Genomic DNA, 24,248 nt, shown 5'->3' on the forward strand with positions numbered 1-24,248 from the left:
TCTGAATCCTGCTACAATATAAATGCAGTCATACAATATTTATACATTTGCATCTGGCTTGTTTCACTTAGCATAATGTCTTTAAGGTTCATCTATCTAGGAGTATGTGTCAGAATTTCCTTCCTTTCTGAGGCTGAATAATATTCCATTGTACATATATATATCATATTTTGTTCATCTGTTTATCTGTTGAACACTGGGGTTGTTTCCACTTCTTGGCTATTGGAAGTTGCTATAGGCTGAATGTGTTCCTTCAAAATTCATATTATGAAATCCTATCCCCCAGTGTGGTGGTTTTAGGGAGTGAGACCTTTGGGTGTTGATTAGGTCATGAGGGCTCTGCCATGAGATGAGTGCCTTTATACAAGAGAACATGGAGGGTTCCCTTCCTCCTTCTGCCTCTTGATGTTCTGCCTCTTGATGTGACAGTGAAATGGCAGCCATCTGTAAACCAGGAAGCCAGCTCTTACAACAAGGAATCTGCTAGTGCCTTGATCTTGGATCTTGTGAGAAATAAGTTTATGTCATTTATAAACAACCTGGTCAATGGTAATTTGTTACAACAGCAGACAAGCCACGCCACTTTAAAACTGAGATTTCAGACTCCTGGTCTAACGCTCTTTCCAATATTATCACAAAAGGAACTGAAGGTTTTATATACTAAAATCTCCCCCAAACTCAAGAGATTTTCAGAAAAATGGTCATCATCTGTAAAATAATCAGCCAACTGAAATATTGATGCTGAGCTTCTGTGAATAAATGAATCAAATAGCTAAGCTGGGTTCATTCAGACTTTATCTAAGTTTCCTTAAGCTTATCTCTACATTCTCCTTTTCCCTATTTAAAAAAAAAAGAAAACAATTTATAGAAAGATAACAGATCATTAGCTGATGCAATATCTCCAGAATTATTTTTCTTTTTTTCTTCTTCTTCTTTTTTTTTTTTTAGACCAGGCCTTGTTCTGTTGCCTAGTCTGGAGTGCAGTGACACAATCACAGCTCACTGCATCACGAACTCCTGGACTCAAGCAATCCTCCTGCCTCAGCCTCCCAGGTAGCTGGGAATACAGACACGTACCATGAAATCCAGCTAATTTTTTTCTATAACTTTTTTTTTTTTAGAGACAGGGTCTTGCTATGTTGCCCGGGCTGGTCTCGAACTCCTGGACTCAAGCAATTCTCTGCCTCAGCCTCCCAAAGTGCTGGGATTACAGGTTTGAGCCACTGCACCTGGCCTCCAGAATTGTTTCTAGAGGTGAAACTTCAAGGTGAAATATAGTACATAACTGCTTTTCAGATTAAAAAAAAAAAAGTCCAGAGAGCACATTCTCTTGACCTAAGCTAAGCTACTGCTAGCACTTGGCATCACTACAAAAACTCAAGGTGTTTCCAATCCATTAGAGCATGTGAACAAAGCCTGTTTCCAAAGCTAACTTCCATCTGGCAATCCTGTTAACACCTGGGCACAGCTCTTCCCTGGAGCTCTGTGCAGAGAGTATCTCCTCTCTAGGACTACGCAAGGACTGAACAAGAAGGAGGAGGACAGAACAGAGCCATGAACATTGTCCTGGAAATCCTTCTGCTTCTGATCACCATCATCTACTCCTACTTGGAGTCGTTGGTGAAGTTTTTCATTCCTCGGAGAAGAAAATCTGTGGCTGGGGAGATTGTTCTCATTACCGGAGCTGGGCATGGAATAGGGAGGCAGACTGCCTATGAGTTTGCGAAACGACAGAGCAGACTGGTTCTTTGGGATATTAATAAGGTAATGTATACATTTTCCGACCTTTTGAAGTCACAGAGTAAGATGTGTATTTTAAGAATTATTTGACTTACCATCTGCTTATCTTTGTATTTTTGTTTCTCAAAGTTTGATAAATTCCCTGGAGCCTTAGTCTGTGTATGCGTCAGGTTAGTTAGATGAAGGGAATGTAATTGAAAACTAAGTAGTAATATTTATGACATGGCATGCAGATTGACAGCAAAGACTGAGGAACCAGGCTCCTTCCAAGCTGCTAAATGAGATAAGTCAGGTACTTTCTGTCAGCCTCAGATTTCTGGGCTCTGAAATGAGGATAATAACTTAGGGGATGGGCAAGAACGGGATCTGAAAGCTACAGTTAATGGAGCTAATCTGGCCAGTGGGCAGCCTGTTGAACGAAGAATGATTTTTACATTTTTAAAAGTCACCAAACAAAAGTCAAAGAAGAACATTCAACAGAAACCCTGAGTGCCTCTCTTCATGCACACACAACACAATCCTAAAATATTTACTATCTGACCCTTTACGGAAAATGTTTGCCAGTCCCTAGCCAAAAAAATTAAATAAGTAAATATTTTCAGCACTTAGCACATGGAAATGATACTTGGCACATGATAAACAATAGATGTGTTAAATAAAATCTGTGTGCAGTGAGTCAGGTTTTCCCTTGGACATAAGTATTTTTCGTGTGTTCTTATTTGTAAATACTACATTAACCACCCCAAATAAAACTGAAGTAACTGAAATCTTGTGTCATTTTCTCTAAACTTGTACATTCTGGTAAGGCCATGAAAATATACACAGAAAAGTGTTTTTAGGATTGGAAAAGTTGTGAAGTACTTCTTGAGAATCAGACTTTCTGCAAATTACAGTGGGATTTTAATTACCATTAAATTATTACTTTCTCATATTCTTTGCTGTCATGTCTAGTTGAAACTTAAAATGTCTCTAAAACTTAGAGAACTAATTCTTCTCTAGTTCTTTCTGAATGGTGAAGAATACTACACAAAAAAAGCTGATACATTTTTATTTAACAGAGATGAGCTTGTATATAATAGATGAGTTAATATATATATAAATGGTTTGGCATCTGTATGGTGAAATTCAAATGAACTTCTGGAAGATAGCAAGAATTTACAAATAGAGAAAATCATTGCCTGCTGTTCTCAGGCATTTGTCCAAAAACATAAATAAGTATAAATCCATGAAAAGGGCTTGATGAAATCTAACCTTCGACTCTCTTTCCAGATATGTATTTTTGGGGAAAGAACTACGTTTATTAAGATTTTTTTTTAATTTAAAAATTTCCAGTGACAAGAGAAAAGTAAATTAGAAGGAAGTTGTAATGACAAGGCCAGGCTAAGGGGCTCAACCCTGTAATCTCAGCACTTTGGGAGGCCAAGGTGGGCAGACTGCTGGAGCCCAGGAGTTCGAGACAAGCCAGGGCAACATAGCAAAACCCCTGCCTCTACAAAAAAAACAAAAATTAGCTGAGTATGCTGGTGTGCACCTGTAGTCCCAGCTACTCGGGAGGCTGAGTGGGAGGATCGTTTCAGTTCAGGAAGCCAAGGTTGCAGTGAGATATGATGGCACCACTGCACTCCAATCTGGGCAACAGAGCCAGGCCCTGTCTCAAAAAAAAAAAAAAAAAAAAAAAGACTTAAGAAGAATGGGTAACCCAACCTCAAAAATTCTCTTTGAATCGTTAAATTTTATGGTTAAACACTTAAGCTACTGAATGATCCACTCCACGGCCGTAATGTAATTCGCATCTCCTTTAGCTAAGGAAAATGCTATGTGAGTTTTTCCCATAACTGGCTCCTTTTGCCCTGTGAGATGAGAGACGCAGTAGCAGTTTGGCTCTTATGCAATCTAAACGCTTTGGGAATGCAGTTCAAAAAACACACTGATGTTTAAGCTAAAGCAAGTGTTTTGCTAACGAAAAGACAAGGCATTACATTTTGCAATTGTCTAGCTCAGTTATAAAATGGAAGAATTATTAATTATTCAATTGAAACATCTGATGAATGCTCTGGTTACTAATGCTCTCTACTAACCTAGAAACAGATAAGAGTATGTTGTAGTTTGGGCAGTCTGGCAGTGAGCAAGCTACCAGCTGCAGCCTAAGTCGGGGAAAGACTCTCCTCCTATTTTTACTCTTCTGTAGTCCCACAAAAGGCTAATTGAGGAGATACTGCCTTTTGACTAGGCCTAACATCTATGTTTGGGGATTTCAGGCTGCTGCTCCAGGGATTAGCCTACAGTAGTGACATACAAAGGACCCAGAGACACTCCCTGAAGGATTGCCCTAAGTAGCAGCCACACCGCTGTCATCTCAATACGCAAAGAAAGGGGCTTTTCAGGTATCCTTGCTTCTTCATCACTGAGAAGAGTTTACAGATTGTGACATGGAAAAGTATAATTTTTAAAACCTTATAATCTTCTCTAGGAAAGTCACCTGATGTCAAACCTTGAAAAGAATTCTAATTTTCCAGAAATGCGAGTCAAGAAACATTGGGCAATTTTATCTTAGAAAGAAGTCTTTGAATTTAGGCTGAAAGTAAGTTGCTCTGTCTCCATGTCCAGTGATTATGTGCAAGGCTGGCACATAAATGAGAAATCCATCCAGTGGCCCTTGCCCATCTCACTCCCAAACACCTGAAGAATGTAATATTATATCTCCTAGAGTAGCAGCATGGTCTCCCTGTGATAGTCCTTGTTCAAAGGAGCCTTCTTTCCCCTTCCCTTCTAGAAGGATGAGTCAAAATCATTGAGAAAAGTATGATGGGCAGAGGCATATAGTTTACGATTACCACCAATTTAGAACTGCTGCTTAGCACTTTACTCTCTATTACATAGTTGTGCTCAACAATGTATGATAGATTAATCGTTGAGTTTCTTCTTCTCCATATTTATCTTCCATGACACCACGAAGAGCAACGTTTTCCAAGAATGTTCTTCAGGCTTTGAAAGTAGCCTGCTTTAGAGAAGCTGCCTACTGTGCAGCCTCCAACCAAGACGGAAAACTGGAAAAACCCAAAGGGATGTCGTTTCGTTTTGCTTGCTTTGGTTTTAATACGAACGTTCCCTAACGGAAAAGCCAAGCATAATGTCATTGCAACTAGGCAATCAGTCTCTCTCAAGAATTTTTCTAACAAATGAGGAGGCCAATTTTTATTTTATTTTATTTTATTTTATTTATTTTTGAGACAAAGTCCTACTCTGTCGCCCAGGCTGGAGTGCAATGGCATGATCTTGGCTCACTGCAACCTCCGCCTTTCAGGTTCAAGTGATTCTCCTCTCTATGTTTCCCAAGTAGCTGGGATTACAGGTACCTGCCATCATACCTGGCTAATTTTCTGTATTTTTAGCAGAGACAGTGTTTTACCATGTTGACCAGGCTGGTCTCAGACTCCTGACCTTAAGTAATGCAACTGCCTTGGCCTCCCAAAGTGCTGGGACTACAGGATTACACCATGCCCAGCCCACGAGGCCAATTTTTAAAACATTAATCATTTCTTTTGAACATGAATGTTAATTTTTTTTTTTTTTTTGAGACAAAGTCTAGCTCTGTTACCCAGGCTGTAATGCAATGAAACAATTTCGGCTCACTGCAGCCTCCTTCTCCCAGGTTCAAGCAGTTCTCTGCCTTGGCCTCCCAAATAGCTGAGATACAGGCCCATGTCACCATGCCCAGTCAATTTTTGTATTTTTAGTAGAGACAGGGTTTCACCATGTTGGCCAGGATGGTCTCAAACTCCTGACCTCCAAAGTGCTGGGATTATAGGCATGAGCCACCATGCCCAGCCGAATGTTAATCTTTAAAAAATTTTTCTTCTCCAATGCCTTTTCCTCCACTTTTTTTCAGAATTTGTTTCTTCCAATTACAGCATGGTGTGGAGGAAACCGCAGCTGGGTGCAGAAAACTAGGTGTCACTGCACATGCGTATGTGGTAGACTGCAGCAACAGAGAAGAGATCTATAGCTCCATAAATCAGGTGAGACTTCAGGTTCACAAATATCTTCAGATGATTTTGTTTCCACAGACGCTGACATGGAAAATGGGAAAGTTCTTTCTGACTGTCTGATTTAAATTAGATTTTAGCTGCTAACTGAAGTAGTTATGTGACCAAAGAAGGATAAATACCTTTTTTCTTGTATGTAATCCACTCAGCTCTGTCCATTGTTATTATTTCATATCATTAATCAACTTCATTCTGATCAGAAGTGTGAGCAGTGGCACAGAGTGACTGACAAAAGATTTATCATCAGGGAATATGGATCACTTCTTGGCTTTGTTTTAGTACTATTAACTTGGCAGTAATTCTGTCTTCTCTAATTATTTCCCTTGTGAGATTTTATTTTGGTGTTAATCTAGTCTTTTATAGAAAATGTAATATTATTAATTATAACAATTATTTTAAAAGAGTAAATATCAAATCATCACAATGAACTAAGCACTCCAACAAACATGTTTTTAAATTTATTCCCTACAATAATCCTGTAAACTTCATTTTACAGATAACAAATTGTGACTCAGAGAGGTTAAGCCAGACCAAGGTCATGTAGTTAGTAGGTTGTGAAACCAGGATTACTCAACCAGCACTTTAGACCAGGTGCAATGATTCACACTTGTAATCTGAGCACTTTGTGAGGCCAAGGTGGAAGGATTGCAAGAGACCCAAGCGTTTGAGACCAGACTGGGCAATGTAGTGAGAAACTGTCTCTACAAAAAAAAAAAATTTAGAGAAAAACACATTTTCAAAAAATGGACACTTTAAAAATATTTGGTCAGAGCTTATTTTGGAATTTATAAACATAAATGCTAATTTCACTTTACTGATATACTTGTAAAATCCATGATGTGCTGGGTACTGAAATTTAGATGTTAAAAGAACAGTTTATCCTACCTTTATGACAGTGTCCCCTTGGCCTCCGCTATTTGAGCTCAACAGTCTGTCTTGCCTGAACTCTGAGATACCTCACCCAGTAGAAGAAAGACTCTAATCTCTGGATTATATGGGCACCAAAACTTTGACTTTGTATAACACACCCAATGAATGTGTTCTTTCAATTTGAAAAGGTGAAGAAAGAAGTGGGTGATGTAACAATCGTGGTGAATAATGCTGGGACAGTATATCCAGCTGATCTTCTCAGTACCAAGGATGAAGAGATTACCAAGACATTTGAGGTCAACATCCTAGGACATTTTTGGGTGAGTGTGAGTCAGAAACATTTCTGATTTGTACACCTTCTCTTAAGATACATGAAACTTATAAAGGAGTTCACATACTTCTGAGCAGGAAACTGGCCAGATCTTTGCCTTAATGAAGAATCATAAAATTTGTTTGTGTAGTAGAGTCACAGAGTCTCTGACATAAGGACACAAAGTCCAAGTGGACACAACACACCAGAATGTAAGCTACTTGGTCTCTCTTGTCCACCAGTATCTGACACAAAGCCTGGCATGTACCAGGAGCTCAACAAATGTTTGTGGAGGTTTGTTAAGTGTTGTCAGTATACATCTTTTCAATGATCTCACTTGGGACCTCATTCTTTCCCTCCACACCATAATTTTGTAATGTGTCCTTATTTTGTGAAATTTTAGAATGGAAAGGACATTAGAAGTAATTACTAGGGGGAGGCCGAGGCAGGTGGATCACAAGGTCAAGAGATCGAGACCACCCTGGTCAACATGGTGAAACCCCATCTCTACTAAAAAAAAATACAAAAATTAGCTGGGCATGGTGGCGCGCGCCTGTAGTCCCAGCTACTCAGGAGGCTGAGGCAGGAGAATTGCCTGAACCCAGGAGGTGGAAGTCACGGTGAGCCGAGATGGCGCCATTGCACTCCAGCCTGGGTAACAAGAGCGAAACTCCATCTTAAAAAAAAAAAGTAATTACTAGGCTGTATGTAGGATTGGGGAAATTTTTGGATGAGACTCTGGATCCATGGGATGCTGGAACTACACAGACCTCATATAATTGGTTAGTTTAGTTTCGTGGGAGATGGAAATATCAACTACAACTGCCTTTGTATAGAACATTTTTTGATTAATCTTCCAGTGCCTCAATATTAGTGTGAATCTAGGGCAAATCTGGATTCTGGAAGAAAGAAGAAAAAAAAGTGATGTGCTTCCTTTACCTCACATATGTGAATTGGCTCCCATGCCCACCAAACTACATGGAGACCTCATATGTTAGTTACCGATAGCTGCGTAAAAAACTATACAAAACTTAGAGGTTTAAAGCAACAATATATGTTCACTATCGTCTCATGGTTTCTGTGGGTTGGGAATTTGGGGATAGCTTGGGTTGGCAGTACTAGTTCTATGAATTTGCATAGGATATATTAAATTAATATAAAATTTCACTGATAATTCTTACAAAAGAGGTTTTTGGTAAAAAAAGAAAGACTTGTTTTCTGTAACATCAATATATAATATACAATATTACAAATAGGGAGATAGTGAATTCAATCATGATGCATAAGTGTTGCGTAGGACTCTCAGCTTACACTACTCAACTGTCTTAATATAGTTACGCAAGATTTCACTCTTTCAATTAGAATAAAGCCTCAAACCAAAAACTTAAATGTCACCAAATTATCATAAGGAATTATTTTCGTTCTGAAAACTCTGAATTTTCCCCTGAATATTGTTTAGATGACATATCCAATAAAGGATCTATTTGATTCCTTCTGAAGGGAAGGAAGGGGAATACTGAGATTAGTGTTGGCGTGGGGTATACCATACTCAATGCCAACTGAAACCAACAAATTTGTATCTTTATTTGTATCATTTTTATAGAATTCATCATGGAATGCTGGGAAGTATTTTATTTCATTGTCTAAGTCCTCTCAAATGCCTTTCTGTCTTAACAAAAATAAAACTACCTGATTTGGAAACCTAATGCCTGTATCATTGTTTTTCTGCTTTCTGCAATGATCCTTAAGATCACAAAAGCACTTCTTCCATCGATGATGGAGAGAAATCATGGCCACATCGTCACAGTGGCTTCAGTATGCGGCCACGGAGTGATTCCTTATCTCATCCCATATTGGTAAGTATCACTTGCCAGCCATGTTATATAGCTTTGTACTTTGAAGGGATCATTACACTTCAAATTTTTACCAGTGGAGGGTGTCCTGGTTCTTGGCATCTTGAACAAAGAATTGGACAAAATGCACAAACAAAGCAAGGAAAGAATAAAACAACAAAAGCAGAGATTTATTGAAAATGAAAGTAGGCTCTATGGTGTGGGAGTGGGCCCAAGCACAGGGGCTCAACGGCTCTATTACAGAGTTTTCTGAGGTTTAAATACCCTCTAGAGGTTTCCATTGTTTGCTTGGTGTAATGCCCTATGTAAATGAAGAGGATGAAGTAAAGCTACAAAGTCATTGACTCAGTGTACACCCTATGTACATGGAGAGGATATTTCCTGTCATAGCTGATGTGTTTCCATTTGATTTAGTTCTAGGAAGTCAGCATCAATCGGCCTTATGTTCCCTGCCTCTAGACCCTATTCTCCTGCCTCAAGATTGCAATGCTCAGAGCAGAGTGGCTTGGATTTACAGAATTTAAATTTACAGTAGTTTAGAATGAATTTTTTAAATGACTTTTTCTAAAACAATGAAACTGTGCTGTAATTATATTTTAAATATTTTTAGATTTCTGCAAACTCCTCTGTAGAATGATGAGAGAAAACAGTAATGCCAAGTATGTTTCCATTGTTTCCTGGAATAAGAAACAGAAACCAGCTGGGCAAGGTGGCTTACGCCTGTAATCCCAGCACTTTGGGAGGCCAAGGCAGGTAGATCACTTGAGGTCAGGAGTTCAAGACCAGCCTGATCAACATGGAGAAATCCTATCTCTACTAAAAATACAAAATTAGTCAGGCATGTTAGCACATGCCTATAATCCCAGCTACTTGGGAAGTTAAGGCAGGAGAATTGCTTGAACCCAGGAGGTGGAGGTTGCCATGAGCCAAGATCACGCCATTGCACTTCAGCCAAGAGCAAAATTTCGTCTAAGGAAGGAAAAAATAAAAAAGAAAGAGAAGGAAGGAAGGGAGGGAGGGAAGAAGGAAGGAGAAAAAGAAAGAAAATGAGAGAAAGAAGGAAAAGAAAGAAAGAAAGAGAGAGAGAGAAAGAAGCTGAAACCCCACAGACCAAGAAGCAAAACCTACAGAAGCTAAAATGAAATCATATCTATGTCATGGCCTTGTACCCAAGATAAGACAATCAGAGTGGTCCCTGGATCAAAACTTTTTTCAGTGTGCTTGTGCTATGAAAGTGTGTGTGTGTGTGTGTGTGTGTGTGTGAGAGAGAGAGAGAGAGAGAGAGACAGAGGCAGAGAGAGAGAGAGAGAGAGAGAGAGAAACAACTGTAACTAATAAAAGTTGCAGATACCACACTCAATGCATCACCAAAGACAAAAAGGGAAGGAGGTGGGAGCTCCTAAGGGTATACTACCGTATTTGCCAATTATCCTTTCCTGTAAACTCTTCTCCAGATCCTCATAATAAAATTAAGAGGCCAAAGTGGTAACCATTGTCAAGAGAAAAACTATCAACCCAGTTATCGAGTGAGAGGAGAAATGAGCAGAGTCATACAGAAGTTTGTCAACATAGATATTAGTTTTGTAGAATTTCTAAATATGATTTTCCTCATTCATATTTTTCAAAATAAAAGCAGGAATAAAAACGGATAGAAAACAGTTTGAAGATTCAATGGAAAAACCTTACATGTAGCATGGAAAACTGAACATTAAGCCAATCAATGGAGCTATTTTTGTTCTTTTGCTATCATTGTTGTTTAAGAAATTAGATATATTCACTATTCTGCTTAATCATGTAAGGAAATGAAAATGAATTGCTGTTAATGCTCTCAGAAAAATCACAAGTGGATGATTTCAGGGGTTGGCTTCTACTTGTTCTTCACCCAAATGATACTGCCTTCTCACAGAAAGCTGAGGTTGGTTTCCCTGTCCCTTAGCTAACAACACTTAATAATTCTCTTATAGTTCTAGCAAATTTGCTGCTGTTGGCTTTCACAGAGGTCTGGAATCAGAACTTGAAGCCTTGGGAAAAACTGGTGTCAAAATCTCATGTCTCTGCCCAGTTTTTGTGAATACTGGGTTCACCAAAAATCCAAGCACAAGGTGAGGTCAAAATCAAATTAAAATGGGACTGTGGCATGATAAATTGATATGAAAACTAACGAGAAATGTTGAGGCAGACCAACTAATGGAAAAAAATGAAAAAGGAAAAATATTTTTCTAATTAATATTATTATCTTGAAATTAAAGGAATAAAGGGGAAAAACACATTAGGGACTAGCAGGAATATCCATTCCCAATGAACTGGGGTATTTATTTGTGTCCAGGAAAAAACTCAACACACACTCAGGTGCTAAGAGTAAGTGGGAAGTGGGAATGGGGTAAGGGGGGGCAGAGAGAGGTGTGCTTAAGGGAATGGCCTTAGTTCCCTCTCCTGGAAACCACACCCACAAAATGAATGATACCTAATATTCCCCCCTTCCATTCGTGGTTCATCCTCTTCAAATAAAGCATGGAAAGGTATAGGTATTTATGCCTTTTTTTATGTCTTCCACATCACTGGCCACAATGTTAACATAAGGCACCCAAACATTTTCCAAGCCTGTCTCATCCTAAGAATTATTGCCTATGCTTACTTAAAAAATAAACTTCATAGGCTCATCCTTTGAAAGTCTGATTCAGTAGACTAGGATTAGCTCCAAGAATTAGGAGTTTTGTTTTGTTTTGTTTTACAAGCATACCAGATGAGGCTAGAGACAGACTTGGAAAATTTTGATGTAGTCTATGTAACCAGAGTGCATGCTTGTAGTCCTAGAGATTCGGGAGGCTCAGGCAAAGGGATGGCTTGAGCCCAGGACTTCGAGGCTGTAGTGCACTATGATTGCACCTGTGAATAGCCACTGCACTCCATCCTGGGCAACATAGTGAGACCTCTGTCTCTACACACACACACACACACACACACACACACTCTCTCTCTCTCTCTCTCTCTCTCTCTCTCTCTCTCTCTCTCTCTCTCTCCCTCTCCCCCCATACATTTGATCGCTGTTACCACCCTGTTTTTAAAATGCAAATGTTCCAAGGAGCAGCAAATGAGTCTCCGGCTTCTTAGTCAAGGTGAATTTCTGCAAGAACTCTTGTCTCTGATGAGAGAAGATTTAAGACCATAAAAGAAAGGAAATTAGTCCTGAAAGGAGAAGAAAAAAGCAGGAAGGTGAGGATAAGGACCCGAAAATTAAGCCATCTGTTTCACAAATTTTCCACAATCCTAGTATATGTTCCACTGCAGGGTAACAAAATATACTAAGCTTAATAATTCAAAATCAATTTTTGGCTGGAAGGGAATTAATCCTAAATATATTCATTCGAAAGAACTAAACAATTCTCTGTTGAGTGCTGCCTCCATTGAGGCTACTGACTCTTACAGCCTGAGTTAGTTGTGTGGTCTCTGCAGCTGGAGTCACTTCCTGCCACTGGAGTCCTTCATGGTAATAAACCATAGGTACTGTCAACTAAAGAAAAAAAAATAAGGTTTTTTTTAGTTGGAGTCTCACCCTGTCTACCAGGCTGGAGTGCAGTGGTGCAATCTCAGCTCACCACAACCTCCACCTCCCAGGTTCAAGCAATTCTGCCTCAGCCTCCTGAGTAGCTGGGATTACAGGTGCCTGCCACCACACCTGGCTAATTTTTGCCTTTTTGGTAGAGATGGGGTTTTGCCATGTTGGTCAGGCTGGTCTCAAAATCTTGGCCTTGATATCTTGACCTTGTGATCCACCCGCCTCAGCCTCCCAAAGTGCTGGGATTACAGGCATGAGCCACCATGCCTGGCCAAAAAAAAATAAGTTTTTAAAGAGTTAAAGCTGTTAGTTTTATTTATAAGCCTTACTGAGGACTACAGACGAAGGCCTATAGCCTGAGAGCAGCCCTTTAGAGAGGTTCAGCTGGACTCCTCTGGCAGTGGGGGCCATGTGCTCTATCCTGTTTTGTCTTCAAAGCATCTTTCCAGAGAGCTGCACATTGTCACAGAGTCAGGGACTTTGTGAAATTATGCTGACAAGCAGAAGTGAGCAAATGTGGCTTCTTACATTTGCTACATTGTCTCACAGTACTTAATAAGTATGCAATATGTAAGTAAATACTATAGTACTATTGCAACTCCTGTTTTCTTAGACAAGGAATTGGGTCCAATAAAAACTCTCCTGATAGGCATTCAGGCTTAGTGTACAATGAGTTTTCCTAAGGGTATCCTGCCACTCTTAAGGAAGGCATAATAGATCAGGAGAGTAAGGATAATGGAACCCTGGACAACAGGGCCCCTAGGGGCTAACTTAGGGACAAAAATAGACAATGCTAAAGATTTGGGATTGATTTTATTGAGGTTGCAGGATTGTGAATTTCCTTAGTAAGGGATAAGGCATTGATATGTAATGTCACACTTGGCTCAGAGGCTGGGTTGTTTGATCCATGTAGTTGAAATGAGGGAGAGAATGGGCAGAACCAAGTAATTTAGAAATGTATTGATAGTCCTTTGGAAATATACCCAGTAATGGGATTGCTGGGTCAAATGGAATTTCTATTTCTAAGGCCTTGAGGAATCGCCACACTGTCTTCCACAATGGTTGAACTAATTTACACTCCCACCAACAATGTAAAAGTGTTCCTATTTCTCCACATCCTCTCCAGCATCTGTTGTCTCCAGAACTATCTTGCACATTCTGCACATGTACCCCAAAACCTAAAATGCAATTTAAAAAAAAAAAAAAGAAAAGAAATGATGGACCTAAAAAAAAAAAGAAAAGAAAAAGAAATGTATTGATTTGTATTACTCTCTGCCGGCTTGCTATTCAATACAGTGGAGACCTCAATCACATGATAATCTACAGTAAACCACAGATCATCCCAGGGAATGGAGTTTTAACATTCACTGGTTCCTTAACTCCTCTGCCCAAACTTTATATTCACTGGCTGTTCAGTCCATGCCTAGACATCTTAATTTGAATATAACACTTTAAAACCATTTATGTTTTAATTTTCTGTCATCATCTTGCACTGATAGACAATTCTACATTAGGCCTATGTTTATGAATATTTCTCTACAGCCTACAGTATAAGGAAGGTCATGCGTCTAGTTGTCATACTCCTTGGGCCCCTCTTAAATTTTCATTAAACTGCAAGATAGGCATTTCAGAGATGAATCTCAAATATGAAATTCTTACCAGAATGGGCCAATCCAGACCTAAAAAGAGGGTTCTTAGACTTCTCGCAAGAAAGAATTTGGGGCAAGTCCACAATGCAGAGCAAAAGCAAGTCTATTAGGAAAGTAAAGGAGTAGAGAAGGCCACTCCATGGCAGAAGAATGGCTTGAGCTGCTCCATCAAGGATACTTAGAGTTACTTCTTGATTATATGATAAACAAGAGGTAGATTATTCATGAGTTTTCCGGAAAGGGGTGGGCAGTTCTCAGAACTGAGGTTTCCTCCCCTTTTTAGACTATAGAGGGTAACTTCTTGCCATTGCCATGGCATTTGTAAACTGTAATGGTGCCGATGGAAGTGTCTCTTAGCATGCTAATGCATTATCGTTAGCATTAGCTTGTAATGAGCAGTGAAGACGACCAGAGCTCACTTTCATCACTCTCTTGATTTTGGTGGGTTTGGGCTGGCTTCTTTACTGCACCCTATTTTATCAGCAAGGTCTTTATGACCTGAATCTTGTGCCAACCTTCTGTCTCATCCTGTGACAAAGAATGCCTTAACTTCCTGGGAATGCAGCCCAGTAGGTGTCAGCCTTATTTTACCCAGACCCTATTCAAGACGAAGTTGCTGTGATTTAAAAGCCTCTGACAAAATGACCTCAAAACAATTCAGCTTTATGGAATACCTCCACAAGAAAGAAAGTATACTTAGCTATAGAATTTTCTCCTTGCATCGAACAGGCTTTGAGATGTCAGATGTGTCCTTCCTGACCCATGATTAATCCTAGCCATTCCTCTTTCTTGCCTGACTCCTCTACTCCTTACCTTCTAATGTCTCTCCACCATTTTGATATTTTGACTAAGTGAGCTATGAAACACACCTAATGGATATGAAAGCATAAGTTTGTGATCACAAAACAACAATATGGGATGTTGAGGAAGTGGGTAGGATGGCATTCACGTAGCAAATCTTGGAATACTTTAAATCTTCATTCTAAATTTAGTAAAACTATAGGATAATTTTCCTGCTATTGTTTATTTGTAAAATTAAAATTTTGAAAAATAAAAGTAAACTTTTGCTCTTTTTAATCACAGATTATGGCCTTTGTTGGAAACAGATGAAGTTGCAAAAAGTCTGATAGATGGAATACTTACCAATAAGAAAATGATTTTTGTTCCATCATATATCAATATCTTTCTGATGCTACAGAGGTAAGTACAGTACAGAACACTTAAATACTAAAACGCCAGTAGAGCTATTATTTGTTTATTTATTTATTTTGAGACATAATGTCACTCTGTCACCCAGGCTGGATTGCAGTGGCATGATCTTGGCTCACTGCAACCTCCACCTCCCGGGTTCAAGGAATTCTCGTGCCTCACACCCCCAAGTAACTGGGACTACAGGCGCATGCTACCACACCACGCCCAGATAATTTTTGTATTTTTTGGTAGAGACGGGGTTTCACCATGTTGGCCAGGCTGGACTCGAACTCCTGACTTCAAGTGATCCTCCTGCCTCGGCCTCCCAAAGTGCTGACCCACCATGCTCTGCCCAATAGAGCTATTATTATGGAGAATCTTTCAGCTGTGAGAATTGGCATAGAAACTCTCCATCCCTGGGGAGAACAGTTAAGTTTCCTGTTATTTTCCAACCCAGTCTATGAAAAGAAAATGATTCATTTTCTCTACCAAATCTACTGTCTCTCCCCAAACTTTGCTGAAGACTGTTCTACCTAAAGGAAAGACAGTTTAAAAAGAATGCAATATAATGAAGTACTTAATAATAAAGACTCCATTTTTAAAAGCCTGCTGGAAGTCTGGTTAAGATTGCACTGAATCTGCAGATCAAATGGGGAGAATTGATGTATCAACAATATTGAGTTTTCTAATCCAAGAACATAATATCTATTTTTTCAATCTTCTTCTAAATCTTCAAATTGTATTATGTAATTTTTGGTGTTTCAGTGTTGCACATATTTTGTCAGATTTATTCCAAAGTATTTCATGGTTTTTATTTTGGTTTTTTTGGGTTTTTTTTTTTTTTGGAAACCGAGATTCACTCTTGTTGCCCAGGCTGGAGTGCAGTGGTGTGACCTTAGCCCACTGCAACCTCCGCTTCCCAGGTTTAAGCAATTCTCATGTCTCAGCCTCCCTAGTAGCTGGGATTACAGGTGCCCACCTCCACACCCAACTAATTTTTTGTATTATTAGTAGAGACGGGGTTTCACCATGTCGGCCAGACTGGTGCCGAACTTCTGACCTCAGGTGATCCATCCACCTCGGCCTCCCAAAGTGCTGGGATTACAGACGTGAGCCACCATGCCCAACCCTATTTCATAGTTTTTGACACTAATGCAAATGGCATTGAAAAATGCTTTATATTTCCCAGCTAGGCACAGTGGTTCATGCCTGTGATCCTAGCACTTTGGGAGGCTGAGGTGGGCAGATCACAAGGTCAGGAGATCAAGACCATCCTGACCAATATGGTGAAACCCTGTCTTTTTTTTTTTTTTTTTTTTTTTAATTTTTTATTGGATTTTAGGTTTTGGGGTACATGAGCAGAGCATGCAAGACAGTTGCGTAGGAACACACATGGCAGTGTGCTTTTCTTTCCTTCTCCCCTTCACCCACATTTGGCATTTCTCCCCAGGCTATCCCTCCCCACCTCCCCCTCCCACTGGCCCTCCCCTTTTCCCCCCAATAGACCCCAGTGTTTAGTACTCCCCTTTCTGTGTCCATGTGTTCTCATTTTTCATCACCCGCCTATGAGTGAGAATATGCGGTGTTTCATTTTCTGTTCTTGTGTCTTTACTAAAAAATACAAAAATTAGCCAGGCATGGTGTCACACGTAGTCCCAGCTACTCGGGTTGCTGAGGCAGGAGAATTGCTTGAACCTGGGAGGTGGAGGCTGCTGTGAACCAAAATCATGTCATTGCACTCCAGCCTGGGCAACAGAGCAAGACTCTATCTCAAAAAATATACATATATATGTATATTTCCCATTGTTTGTTGTCAGTATATATTAGATTTTTGTAAGCTGACATTTTATTTTGCAATCTTGCTAAATTGCTAAACTTTTTGTTTGCTAAACTCACTTAACTTTTTTTTCCTTTTTGTAGATTCCTAGGCCTCTCATTTTCTTTATGGGAAAGTTTTAAATTATAAATTTAATTCCTTTAATAGTTACATGGCTATTCAAATTACTTATTAATTCTTGGTAATATGTGTCTTTCAAGAAATTTATCCATTTTATCTAAGTCGTAGAATTTCTTTGGCACAAATTTATATATAACAGTCCCTTATTATCCTTTTAATGTCTTTAGAATGTCTCATTATTTATTTATTTAGTAGGGACAGTCTCGCTTTGTTGCCCAGGCAACAAAGGTTTTGAATGACTGGCCTCAAGCAATCCTCCTGCCTTGGCCTCCCAAAGTGCTGGGATTATAGGCATGAGCCACTGCACCTGGCCAAATGAAGATGGTGATAATATCTCCTTTAGAAGGAAGCTGTAAGAATAAAATAATGTAATACAAACAAAGCCCCCATCACTGAAAAGGTATAGACTTCAAATGTTAAAGTCTTGGAGAACAGAATTTATATGAAATAGCAATAGCAACAATTTCCCAGAGGAAATCATTTCTCAGATGTCTTCTGAGGAACAGTTTATAGATTGAAATTTTATCAGTGAGAAGATAACTATACTAACTTCATAAGCCCTCGGACCTCTTTGAAACAAATCCATATAAACTATGAACAAACTTGAAATAGAACAATTTGAGAACAGGGTGCAAACTGCATTGGTGTATCAATTTCAATATTTTGTTTTAGCTTAAATAGACTAACTTGAGATATCATAGGAGAACCTTGAGGCCCAAGCAACATCGTCTCAAGAGTCAGTTAGGTGGCTCATGCCTGTAATCCCAGCTCTTTCAGAGGCCAAGGTGATCAAATCACTTGAGGTCAGGAGTTTGAGACTAGCCTGGCCAATATGGTGAAACCTCATCTCTACTAAAAACACAAAAATTAGCAGGCATGATGGCCTGCGTCTGTAATCCCAGGCACTCAGGAGGCTGAAGCAGGAGATCTCTTGAATGGGGGAGGCAGAGGTTGTGGTGAGCTGAGATATTGCCACTGCACTCCAGCCTTAGTGACAGAGCAAGGCTCTGTCTCGGGGGAAAAAATAGTTGACTGAATTAGTGTCTTGGTACTAAGCACTCTAGGAAGTGAGTTTCATGGAATCCCTACTCTCTTGGGGCCCAAAGCAAGTCATATTAATATTAAAAAATTTAAAAATTGGCCGGGTGTAAAAATTGGCTGGATGGCTCACACCTGTAATCCCAGCACTTTGGGAGGCCGAGGCTGGCAGATCACTTGGGGTCAGGAGTTCAAGACCAGCCTGGCCAACATGGTGAAACCCCACCTCTACTAAAAATACAAAAAAACCTTAGCTAGGTGTGGTGCAGGCACCTGTAATCCCAGCTACTCGGGAGGCTGAGGCAGAAGAATTGTTTGAACCAGGGAGGCGGAGGTTGCAGTGAGCCAATATCGTATCATTTCACTCTAGCCTGGGCAACTAGACCGAGACTCCATCTCAAAAAAAAAAGAAAAATTCAAAAATCATAGCAGACATGCATATGACCAAGGTGATAAACACAGTTATTCTGCCTGAGTTGGAGAATAGTATCCCAGTAAAATAAACAAGAGTCTCAAAATCTTTTGTATCCTTTGAAGCTGTCATGGTGATTTGTAACTAGGCAACAGGTATATATTGCTAATCTTCTTTTCATTTAATTCCTTTTACAGAGAGACACAATTTTATGAGCAGATACAATTACTAGCACAAAGGTTGATTTGTGAAGGTAGTTAAAAGGAAAAGGCCCACACAAACTCTCTTATCCTTGTCCTTCTCCCAGCAAAGATCTGCCCTGTCCCCTTGCTCATTTCCCCATCTTTCACCCACCTAGCCACAAAACAAAGAAGTAGATTCTGCATTAGTCAACCATACCAAAGTGATTTTCAATATGACTTTCTTTGCAGAATATGTTATTTCTGCCTCTTAACATTCACTCATACTCTCTTCCTTTCTTCTGTTTTTTTTTTTTTTTTAAGACAGTATCGCTCTGTTGCCCAGGCTGGAGTATAATGGCATAATCTTGGCTCACAGCAACCTCTGCCTCCCAGGTTCAAGCGATTCTCCTGCCTCAGGCACCTGAGTAGCTGAGATTACAGGCATGTGCCACCATGCCCAGCTAAATTTTTTGTATTTTTAGTAGAAATGGGGTTTCACCACGTTGGCCAGGCTGGTCTTGAACTCCTGACCTCGTGATCCACCCGCTTTGCCCTCCCAAAGTGCTGGGATTACAGGTGTGAGCCACTGCACCTGGCCACTCTCTTCCTTTCATCTGCCTACTCAACTCTTATGAATTCCTGGGCATCAGTTGTCCTTTAGAAGCTTTCCTCCACTATCCCAGCCTATGTGAATCCTCCTTCCAGTTATAGCCCTTAATTCTAGATGGCTGATATTTTTGAACAATTGATTTAAGATGGCCATCTTAGCCTCTCAGCTAAACAATAAGTTCCTCAAAGACAAAAGGTATTTTTTATGTACTTCAGTTTACCTTATTATAGAGTGCATAATAGATATTCAGTAAGTAGAAAAGGAGAGGTGGAGGATTGGATGGAATGGATTCTGGTGGTGTCTCTAGGTGAGCTTTTAGCATCAAGATTAATCAGCAGTTTTAGATCTTTACTTATATAAGATAAGACAGTGAGAAGAGTGGTATATATCAGTGCTTTCTTTAGATCTGCATACAATTTGAACTGTGAATATTACAAAGGTGCACACATAGGTTCGGATAGATTGACTGATTTTAAATGACCAAAGATGAGCCGTGGTAAGCAACCTGGGTATCTTAGGCTACACTCCCTGAAGAGGGAATATTCCTAAAAACATCTTCAGAGGGATGAACCACATGAAACTCAGTAAAACATAAATCATGAAGAAGACTGATCACTCTCTTTATGACATAAAATGAGAATTTTGATGCATGATTACAATTAGTAATGTACTCTGCTGCAGGATGTTAATAAAGTTACTTTCTTTCAGACTGGAATGTTTTGATGCTGTAATCAGAACAGTTTTCTTTCCCTTTCTTCCAGCTTCAAATGCAGATTCATCATTTGGCTGACTTCTAATAATTGCAATGTTTTCTGCCTTGGGCTTGCAGCAGAAGCCTGATAAAATGGTGTATATTTAGGCAATTATTTATTTATTTTTTGTTTTTATTTTTATTTATTTATTTATTTTTGAGACAGAATTTCACTCTTGTCGCCCAGGCTGGAGTGCAATGGTGTGATCTCAGCTCACTGCAACCTCCGTGTTGAGGCAATAATTTAGACTTTACCTTACTTGTCATGACTAGAGCAACCACTATAGCTACAAGGCATAATTTTACTGTCTCATTTAAATTTTATGAATTTGAATATTTTTACACTTTTCCTAATAAAGTCCACTGTGAAACCATGTCAAAAAAAAAGAAAAAAGAAAAGAAAGATGTACACATAAAGGAGAGGTGGTTGCAAAGGAAGAAAAGAAGAACAGAGGAAAATTCAGTGCAAACCAGATAACTCTCGGGTGTTCTAACTGATCAAAAAAAAAAAAAAAAGAACTCTGTTGTCAAATATTTTAAACTGAAAATTTTTCAATTTCTTTTTCTTTTTTGCACAGGTTCCTTCCTGAACGTGCCTTAGCGACTGTAAATCGTATGCAGAATATTCAATTTGAAGCAGTGATCAGCCACAAAGTCAAAATGAAATGAGTAAATAAGCTACAGCCAGAGATGTATGGATGATAACAATATGAATCTGAGTTTAGAATCAATGCTTCAAAGCTTTATTTCACATTTTTTTCCAGTCCTGTTAATATTTAAAACATTAGTTTGGCACTAGCAGCAGTCAAATGAGCAAGACTAGTTTCCAAAGAATATTAACGTAGTTTTTAATAGGTCTGTTTTTTCTTTCATGCTTCTTAAAAACTTCAATGCTTACATAAACATACTTAAAAGCTTTTCTTTAAGATACTTTGATTTTTCCATTTAAAGGTGAACAAAAGCTACCTCCCTGAGTGTAACTACAAAGATAACTTGTTTACGCAGGAAGATTTAAGACTATTCTCCAAGTAGCATTCCGAGCTGTAGCCACACCACAGAATGTCAACAAGAACACAGAGTGAGTGACAGCTAAGAGATCAAGCTTCAGCATGCAGCTTTATCTCAACCTGAGCAGACATCTAGCTTCTTTAAAATTCAGCATTTGAAAGACTTCCCTAGCCTCTTCCTTTTTCATCAACCCAAAATGATGCAACTGTATTCTGGACTTTATTACTGATTCTGTCTTCTGTATAATTCGTAAGTCCACCAAAAGTGGGCCCCCATATTTCCTCCATTTTTATAATCTTGTAAAATACATGACAAAAGGTGACCGACTATTTAAAACTCAGAATTTTAAGTTCTAACCCCATCATAACCTCTTTCTTTGTAGTTCATGCTCTCATATATCCTTGGTCCCAGAGATATTTAGACAATTTTAGGTTCAAAAATTAAAGCTAACACAGGAAAAGGAACTGTACTAGATATTACATAACAAACAGTGGATCCAAGAGAAGGAAAAGAAGAAAGGTTTTTTTTAATAGAATAATCTGACTCCCACTACAACAAGACTAATCTTGTTCTGTATGTTCTTCGTATGCATTATAGAATGCTTTTGCATTGACTATCCTCTTGTCTTTATTAAAAAAAAATGAATTTGAAACAATCCAAGATGGCCAATCGCTAACATCTCGGGATTGCAGCTCTCAGTGGAAGCGCAGAGAACTAGAGGACACCACATTTTCAGACAAATTCTGGTCACTCACGGAGCAGAAGATCCCCAGTGGAGGAGTCACACGGGTCGCCAGCACGACTCTTGTGGCTGGCGCAGCAGCTCTCGGAGCAGAGTAAACAGGGCTGGCTCCCCTTCCAACTGAGGTTTGGAGGACCCACACAGGTCCCCAACACAACTCCTGAGGCCCGCACAGTGGCTGTGACAGCACCTTGGCGCGGCAGCTCTCAGCGCAGAGTAAACAAGACTGGTTCCCCTTCTGACCGAGGTTTGGAGCCCCGGGAAGGCAGAGTCACCTATTTCTGGCACAAGAAGGAAGCCAGACAGGAGAATCCTGGGCAGAAAAGTACGATCAGTCTTAACGCCGCTGTTCTGGCCCTGGGAACTAACAACTTGGACGTCCAATCAAGAGACCTAATCTGAAAGTTGCTAATTTCAAAGACGACAGGAGGCTATATTTACAATGATGGGAAGAAACCAGCATAAAAAGGCTGAGAATACTCAAAATCAGAATGCCTCTCCCACTAAAGATGATCACAGTTCCACATCAACAATGGAACAAGGCTTGATGGAGAACGAGTGCATCCCAATGACAGAAGTACTCTTCAAGGAATGGATAATAACAAACTTCAGTGAGTTAAAAGACCATGTTGTAGCCCAACGTAAAGAAACTAGGAACTTTGAAAAAAGGTTTGATGAAATCCTATTGAGAATAGACAACTTAGAGAGGAATATAAGTGAATTAATGGAACTGAAGAATACAATACAAGAACTCCGAGAAGTATGCACAGGTTTAAACACTCGAATTGTTCAAGCAGAAGAAGGGATATCAGAGGTCAAAGTCCAACTAATGAAATAAAACAAGAAGACAAGATTAGAGAAAAAAGGATAAAAAGGAATGAGCAAAGTCTCCAAGAAATGTGGGACGATGTGAAAAGACCAAATTTACGTTTGATAGGTGTACCTGAATGCGACAGAGAGAATGAATCCATGCTGGAAAATACCCTTCAGGATACTATTCAGGAAAATTTTCCTAAACTAGCAAAGCAGGTTTCAACCCCAGGTAATACAGAGAACACCACAAAGATATTCCTCAGGAAGAGCAACCCCAAGGCACATAATTGTTAGATTCACCAGGGTTGAAACGAAGGAGAAAATACTAAGGGCAGCCAGAGAGAAAGGTCAGGTTACCCACAAAGGCAAGCCTATCAGACTTACAGCAGATCTCTCAGCAGAAACTCTACAAGCCAGAAGAGAGTGGGGGCCAATATTCAACATCCTCAAAGAACAGAACCTTCAGCCCAGAATTTCATATCCAGCCAAACTAAGCTTCATAATGGAAGGAAAAATAAAATCTTTTATGAACAAGCAAGAACTCAGAGATTTTATTACTACCAGGCCAGCTTTACAAGAGCTTCTAAAAGAAGCATTACACACAGAAAGAAACAACCAGTATTAGCCTTTCTAAAAATATATCAAAAAGTAAAGAGCACCAACATAAAGAAGAATTTACATCAACGAATGGATAAAACAGCCAGTTAATATCAAATGGCAGTAACCCTAAATTTAAATTGACTAAATCCCCCAATCAAAAGACACAGCCAAAACCCAATGGCATGTTACATCCAGACCTGTTTCACATGCAAGGATACACAAAGACTCAAAACAAAGGGATGGAGAAAGATTTACCAACCAAATGGAGAGCAAAAATAAATAAATTAATAAATAAAAAGCAGGAGTTGCAATTCTTGTATCGGATAAAATAGATTTTAAAGCAGCAAAGATATAGTGGTAAAAGGATCAATGCAACAACAAGAGCTAACAATCCTAACAGCCAGATACATACAGACTTAGATTCAATGAGACATAAAATTAATAAGGATATCAAGGACTCGAACTCAGATCCGGAACAAGTAAACTTAATAAATATTTATAGAGCTCTCCACTTCAAATACACAAAATATACATTCTTGTCAATACCACATCACACCTACTCATAGGTTTAAATGAAACATTGATTGGCCATTATTAATACCCATTTTTTTTTCAGAATAAAGCAATATTTCTGTTCACCCTCCCTCTTTCTCTTCCTCTTTCTTCCTCTCCTTTACTCATTTTTTTTTCTTTCCTTCTCTCAAAAAAAAGAAATCAACTTGTAAACCTCTAGATCCAGGTCAGCAATGTCTCTCTCATTGCTTGATTTCCTTCCTTCCTTCCCTCCCTCCCTCCCTCCCTCCCCCCTTCCTCCCTTCCTTTCTTCCTTCATCCCTTCCTTCCTCCCTCCCTTCCTCCTTCCCTCCCTTCCTGCCTTCCTCCCTTCCTCCCAAAAAAAAAATAAATTTTTAAAAGTCACT

General features: G+C 39.3%; 1 protein-coding gene across 1 annotated transcript; it reads left to right on the top strand.

Moving 5' to 3' along the window:
- The first annotated feature begins 1,437 nt into the window (after positions 1-1,437).
- Positions 1,438-24,042, top strand: HSD17B13 (hydroxysteroid 17-beta dehydrogenase 13). Its single transcript, XM_002745620.7, has 7 exons — positions 1,438-1,764; positions 5,652-5,759; positions 6,845-6,976; positions 8,716-8,822; positions 10,784-10,921; positions 15,108-15,224; positions 20,744-24,042. Exons 1-7 carry the CDS (start codon positions 1,555-1,557, stop codon positions 20,832-20,834), a joined length of 903 nt encoding a protein of 300 aa, XP_002745666.1. The 5' UTR covers positions 1,438-1,554; the 3' UTR covers positions 20,835-24,042.
- Positions 24,043-24,248: the final 206 nt, after the last annotated feature.

Source organism: Callithrix jacchus, chromosome 3, assembly GCF_049354715.1.
Source record: "Callithrix jacchus isolate 240 chromosome 3, calJac240_pri, whole genome shotgun sequence".
NCBI lineage: Eukaryota > Metazoa > Chordata > Mammalia > Primates > Cebidae > Callithrix > Callithrix jacchus.